Source organism: Eurytemora carolleeae, unplaced genomic scaffold (genome assembly GCF_000591075.1).
Source record: "Eurytemora carolleeae unplaced genomic scaffold, Eaff_2.0 scaffold32, whole genome shotgun sequence".
In the NCBI taxonomy this organism is placed as follows: domain Eukaryota; kingdom Metazoa; phylum Arthropoda; class Copepoda; order Calanoida; family Temoridae; genus Eurytemora; species Eurytemora carolleeae.
In genome coordinates this window covers 448,440-455,258 of record NW_019396068.1, presented here as the reverse complement: position 1 = coordinate 455,258, position 6,819 = coordinate 448,440, and the positions used below count along the sequence as shown (strand labels likewise).

Sequence of the window (6,819 nt, the reverse complement as noted above, 5' to 3'; positions counted from 1 at the left end):
CCCCCCCCGGTCCATTATAAATCTTTTTTTATTTCGGCATTTTCCGGTTTTACAGTTTTATTTATTGATCAATATAAAAATTGTGCTGCGAGAAAAACTTGCATAAGAATTTCACCCGATGCTAATTTCAGAATTTGTAAAATGATCTAATATGTCGGGACGAGGAAGCAAAGATAAAACCAGATTTGCTCAGAGTGGAACCAGGAACAGGATCTACCAGCGGAAGAAAAGTTTTCCTGACTCCGCCCGACTTGAATCTCCGGACGGTCGGTTTGAGTTTACGGACCTGGAGAACGTGGTTTCGTCCCCTGTCACCCTGGCGGACTTGAAGGGGAAGGATATTCTCAGCAGCTCCGAGTTCTCCAAGAGCTTGCTCAAGGTTCCGAAACCAATGTCTCCTAATCCGAGTGAGTCTTCAGCGTTGATGGCGAGCTTCTTAAAATCTTCCTGTAACTCCCCGGACCATTCCAGCGGAGAGTACAGTTTTAACCAGAAGAATTTCGAGAATATGTAAGTTAACTTAGAAATTAAGAATACAATTGGAATGTTTTTGTAAAATTTCACAGGAGAAATAATTGCATGAGTTGTTGTTTCTTTATTTGTTATGTTGTTTTCCTCTCAATGATGGACAATTCATATTTTTCCCCCTAGATTGAGTCCCCTAGATCCAGTCAGATTGAAAGTAGAGAATAAATATCTAAAAGATGTTCTTGTGTCGCAGCTAGATCTTATTCAACAACAGGTAGCAGATATAGTACATCTTATCAAAAATTTGTTTTAAAAAAAAGATAATAAAAAGACTCCTGAAAGTAAAGATTTTAAGAATACTTATTGCATTTTATTTTTTTAGTCTACAAAATTTTGATTTCGCTTCTGGCTTGAGGTTTTACCGACAAATGCAATAAATTATGTTTTCATTTTTTTTTCTTTAAATTCTATTTTTCTGCAAATTATGATTTAAACTATTAGAAAAGAATTAGTTCGCATGAAGTAATTAATATTTTAATTATCTCCAATTGTTGAAAGTTGATAACTTGATGATAAATTATCTAATATTTAATATCTTTGCATTGTTTGTATTTTTAGTCTGAGACCATTTTATCCAAAGACAAGCAACTGAAGGCGTTAAGAATGGAGAATGAGCTTCTCCAGCAGAGACTGGAGAGACGGGAGCGGAGACGGGTTCGAGGAGAGTCGGAGGTTGAGAGTTCAAAAAGTTCCCTCCGAGACTCCTCCGAGGCTCCGGGTAAGGAGTTGAATGCAAGGAAGAGGCCCTGTGTATCCTCCTCTTCCCTTCCAATCATGAATAAACGTACAAAAAGAGAAAACACTTGTGATCCCGAGGATTTTATTCCGGCCGGGTTGCCGGAGAAAACCGTGAAAGTGCCTGAATTTCCTCGGTTCGACGATTTAACAGACGAAATATCCCTATCCCGCCTTGGTGATGACGTAAAACCTGTAGAACTTACTCCGACTCCGCCTCCGCCTAATATAAGACTCTCTGTTACCTCTGAAACCGGAGAAACTGGTCCTGAGGTGTCGGAGACGAGTGAAAGAAAGAAAAAGAATCAAAGAAAACCGTCTACCGTTCCTTCGCCTGTTCTCGGTGAGATAACTCCAGAACTGAAAAATATTGATAAAACTGCTTTTGAATTCATAAAAAGATAAAAATGTTTTTCTTGAAAACTTTGAGAAAAAAAACTATTCTCAAAACGCAAAATAATCTTGGAAATTGGAAAGAAAATTTTTTAAAAGACATTTTTTGAAACGTTTACGTATCTCATGAGTATTGCCACACATTCTGATTTTCTAATTCATAAATCTTTGCAACCTGGATGTCTTAGACCTTTGATATTTCAAATTCTGAATTCTGTTAGATAAAACAATTAATGTTTGAAATATCAGCAGGTTTCAAAGATAATTGGAGTAATAATATTGTGTTTGTGGCAAACACTCAATTCCTTTGATGTGTCAAAAACACGCGAATAAGTGAAAAGTGAATGAAATATATCAATACTCGGTTTGAAATTTTCTTCTTATGTAAGTTTTTCAATTTTTTTTATTCCTAGGAACCTTTGAACCACTGTTTACTCCATATCATTACTTTATCGGGTGCAGGAATGATATAATAAACAACGATGATAAATTGAACGAAGTCGCCGCTCTTCAACGGGGCGTAGAGGTAAAAAATTACTTAACGAGGTTTTTAGGGTGTAAATTTCAGCATTAGTTAATATTTTTTATGCTGCTATGATTTGTGACAATTCCCTTTCCGTATAGTTAAAACAGAAGGAATGAAAATTTCGCAGTTTTAAAATAATAAAATGTTTGAAAGATCTTGTGTTCTGAATCTGATCAACTACAAACCACCCCTGAGCCAATGTTAGGTTCCATTTAACCAGTACTTAGGATCCGTATACTTTGGATCCTCAAGAATTTGGTTTCCTGGATCCGGATCCGGATTGGCAAAAATATCCGGATCCAAGGGGCAAAATATCAACCAAAACTGAAAAAAAATTCACTTTCAAAACTTCAATCTTATTTCTGATTGATTCGTCAATAAAAATATGCGAACAAAAATAAGACAAAAAATAGAAAATTTTGCTTTGTTAAAATAATTCAGTAAATTTTAAAGAAATAATGTGGATGCGGATTTGGATCCGATTCCGGATTCATTTTTTTCAAGTGCGGATCCAGGATCCGCATCAAAATTAAATGAATTCTAAGCACTGTTGAGTCCAGGGTTTCATATATTAATGAAAACCCGGGGCTGTTGAACATTTAGCTATTTGATATAAAAAAGTGTTTTACTTTCCGGATCCAATGAGCTTAAATGCTGCGGATCCAATGGATCCGGGTCCTAAGCACTGATTGTTACATAATTCTTTCAAAAAAAAAAACATTCTTGGCAGTGACTCGGTGAGGCCCGATTAGATTTATCGTTTCAACTCTTAATCACAAAAATACAAGAGAAATTTAACATTTATCTGCAGGAAACTAATTGGTCGGAAATATAATTGTTCTAGGCTAAAATTCTGATTAATCAATGTGTAAACCAATGATAATGTAGGTACCAAAATGGAGGGAAGATAAGGATTATACAACTAGGATGGCTAAGATTAACTCATCCACAAAAAAGGTAACTGTTTGAAACTTTGAAGTACATTTAGTACATTTGTGTTTAATCTATGTAAAGATTTTATCTCAATGAAATAAATAAAATTGAAGATTTATTATCGATCAATAAAAAAAGCTCTTTGTCTGAATTTCAGAATTGAAATCAGGGAAAAAAATTCTTTTTAAAATTATGATTTTATCTAGAATCCATTCTTGAATAAGTACAAGGAGGGGGACGAGCTTCTAGATGATGTCGTCTTCCTCAAACGACATGAGAAACCGGAAATTGCAGAGAAGAGGCAGAAAAAGTAAGTTCAGTGAAAGTGATCACTACCCCTTTTTTATTTTTGTGACATTTTATTTTTAAATTTTTTGCAACATTCTTTAAATATTTATATGATATCAGATGAAAATATTTTGACATTTCTATATTTCTTGTTCTTTATTTTCTTCTTGTTCGCACATCTTTCAATCATATTTCGGCTAATTAATTAAATATGAAGAATACAACGAAAAGAAAATATGGTTAAACATTTGATGGTAAACTATAAAAAAATATTTAAAAAAAAATATTTCTTGTCTAAATAGATGGGATATACAGCGGCTCCGTGAGATAACATATTGTGAGAAATTAAAAGCTCGCCAACATGGAGCTGGGAGAAACAAGAAAACTGAACCAGACTCCCTTCTACCCACCCCGGAGGTAAAGTAAATCCTTGTTTGCGAATTTTCTTCTAAAGTCGCCTTTGTAATGTTAGTAAAAATAAGACGATCTCAAGATTGATGTTGATTTTCTTACATAAATAATATTTCTATCATTTGTGGATGCTATATCAATTGAACTAACGAACAATTGCACTAAAGTCAGCTGTTCACAAACCGGTTTTTAGTCCATTTGAACCTTAGTACATATGAACAAAATAAAAATTAATTATTTTCAAATGACTAATTAAAAAAAATTTTTTTTTTACCACATTGGCATTCTTATTCGAGAAATTTGTGGCCGCAGCGCCGGCCCCCTATATTAATATTAAATCATATAATTTTTGTATAATTTTTGAAAACTTAATTTTTTTTTAAGATCTAGATTTAAGATTTTTATTATCTCCGTATCGAGATTATTTTAAAGATACAAAATTGTTTATATTATTTTTACAAAAGACTATTCATGTTAATACATTTGTATTTTAGTAAAGAAAAGTCCTTTAGTTTACGGATACATTTTTCATTCTTTCTTTCCAAAATTCCTATTACATTCCGTTTCTTAGGGGAAAAAATCTTTTTTCAATTATTTTGGACTATGGAATTAATTAGAGTTAAAGTATTGCTGAGAATAGGGTTCTCTTTTTTGTAGTTAGATTGTGTGAAATTAAAGAACATCATTATCATCATTATTTAAAAAATTAGTTCAATTAAACAATTTTTTTAAAGAAGAACTATAGTCCTTTTGAACGTTAGTCCAAACGAACGTTAGTCCAATCGATCATTAGTCCAATTGATATGACACCCATTTGTGTGCCTTATTAAAGAAGGTTTTTAAAATTAAATTCACCGTCAAAATATTTTTCTTATCCTTAAAATCATTTTTTAAAATGTTACCAATACCCTTCCACTGAAAGAAAATATTAACAATTAAGCTAGAGTGCAATTTTTTGGAATGGAGTCAATTTTTTTTTGATTATGAGTATTTTGTTTAGGCTGCCCAGAGAATACAAATATTGAAGGACGGGAAGGTTCCGGTCACAGCATTCGGAGAACCAGTCCCTTCACTAGAAAAAACGTAAGTTTTTGACTATTTTTAAAAAAGATTTTTTAGTTAACATAACAACTACTTAATTTTTGCAACCTTTTTAGGTCATTTTGGAAAATATGTTTTCTTTTTGAAGAGGTTGTCGAAAAGGTTTTCTAAAATTAAGTTTTTGAAAGGTTAATGTAAGTTAGATCATTCTTAACCCTAAACAGGCTGGGAAGAGGGGGGCGTTTGGCGCCCCCCTCTATTTTTTTTTTGCTTTGACTTTAAATAAATAGAAATAAGGATTTTTTGCAATTTTTTTATGCATAGGGCGGTAAAAAGTCTGGTCTGTGTAAAAAAAATCTATAAAGCCCATAACTTTTTTATGACTAAAGCTACAGACTGATATTTGTTTTAAACAAAAAAAAATATTTTTATATTTTATTTTTTTTTGTATTTTTTTTCAACCCTCCGTAGCACCCAAACTATAAAAGTTATCTATCTAATTTTTTTCAATGAGCTGGCCTCGAAAAATTGGGCGTTGAGCATGCATTTCAACCCTATACCTATTCTCCAAGGCCCCCCCATTCTATACATAGATTCAGAGCCCCCCGCCTTTATAGGGTTAAATCATACAGTCATCATATTCGATTTTGGAGATAAATGGAATTGAAAATCAAATTACTTAAGAAACAATCAATGAAAAAAGGGGAAATTTTGCTGATCATAATATTTGCTGAGAGTGATCGCTGATCATAATATTTGCTGAGAGTGATCACTGATCTTAATATTTGCTGAGAGTGATCACTGGTCATAATATTTGCTGAGAGTGATCACTGATCAAAATATTTGCCGAGAGTGATCGCTGATCATAATATTTGCTGAGAGTGATCACTGATCATAATATTTGCTGAGAGTGATCGCTGAACAAAATATTTGCTGAGAGTGATCGCTGATAATAATATTCGCTGAGAGGGATCGCTGATTATAATATTTAAAGGGACTGTAAACGTTATTGCAAGGGATCCTCCCTTGATAGAGCGGAATATCCAGTTCACAATGGTACTCGTAAAACCGTTGTCTGATCAATAATGAATGAGCTATCCATATTTCTCTTTTTGAAATTTAATTATTCTAATTTCTAGTTTCTTGACTTGTGGATTTTTGCTTCTAGAAACAATGAATTTGATTTTCAGAATTTAACACTTTTCAAGCTAGAAAAACGACAATATCTTCTTCATCATTGATTAAAAAATGGCTTAAAGAGCCTCTTTGTGCTTCAGACGTTCTAGTCTTTAAATAGAGGGTCACTAGAAAATACAATGACAGTCCCTTTAAATAGAGGGTCATTAGAATATATAATGACAGACCCTTTAAATAGAGGGTCATTAGAATATACAATGACAGTCCCTTTAAATAGAGGGTCACTAGAATTTGCAGTATGCCACACTACAAGTTAGATTTGATATTTCTTATAATTATGATAATAATTATGATTATAAGACTTATTTTAATTATGAATGAAATTTAGATATTTCTCCCTGCCCTGGTTGGATGTAAAGGAGGAGAGAAGTTTCGTCCAGAGAAGACCCCGACACACCTCTCTTTAGTCTCCTCGCCCTGTAGATTACACTTGGGACAGATGTACTCTGGAAACTGTGTACTTTGGATATCTCAGTACACTTAATTCTTTTGTAGCTTGTGTACATTGGATGCCTCAGTACACTTTACTCTGTAGTCAATTTACTTTGGATGCCTCAGTACACTTAATTCTGCAGTCTGTGTACATTGGATTCCTCAGTACACTTTATTCTGTAGCTTGTGTACTTTGGATGTCTCAGTACATTTTACTCTGTAGCTTGTGTACTTTGGATGCCTAAGTACACTTTACTCTGCAGTCTGTGTACATTGGATGCCTCAGTACACTTTATTCTGTAGCTTGTGTACTTTGGATGCCTCAGTACACTTTA

The 6,819-nt window shown here is 33.4% G+C and overlaps 1 protein-coding gene across 1 annotated transcript in view; it reads left to right on the top strand.

The window, feature by feature from the left end:
- Positions 1-108: 108 nt before the first annotated feature.
- The window catches only part of LOC111711046 (uncharacterized), a 13,944-nt gene continuing 7,233 nt past the window's right edge, over positions 109-6,819 (top strand). The window contains exons 1-10 of the mRNA XM_023485288.1: positions 109-510; positions 652-742; positions 1,087-1,606; positions 2,070-2,182; positions 3,071-3,139; positions 3,322-3,425; positions 3,706-3,820; positions 4,815-4,897; positions 6,381-6,458; positions 6,748-6,769. Of these exons, the coding sequence (XP_023341056.1) occupies positions 152-510; positions 652-742; positions 1,087-1,606; positions 2,070-2,182; positions 3,071-3,139; positions 3,322-3,425; positions 3,706-3,820; positions 4,815-4,897; positions 6,381-6,458; positions 6,748-6,769 (1,554 nt within the window). The 5' untranslated portion in view covers positions 109-151. The remainder of the gene's footprint in view (positions 511-651; positions 743-1,086; positions 1,607-2,069; positions 2,183-3,070; positions 3,140-3,321; positions 3,426-3,705; positions 3,821-4,814; positions 4,898-6,380; positions 6,459-6,747; positions 6,770-6,819) is intronic.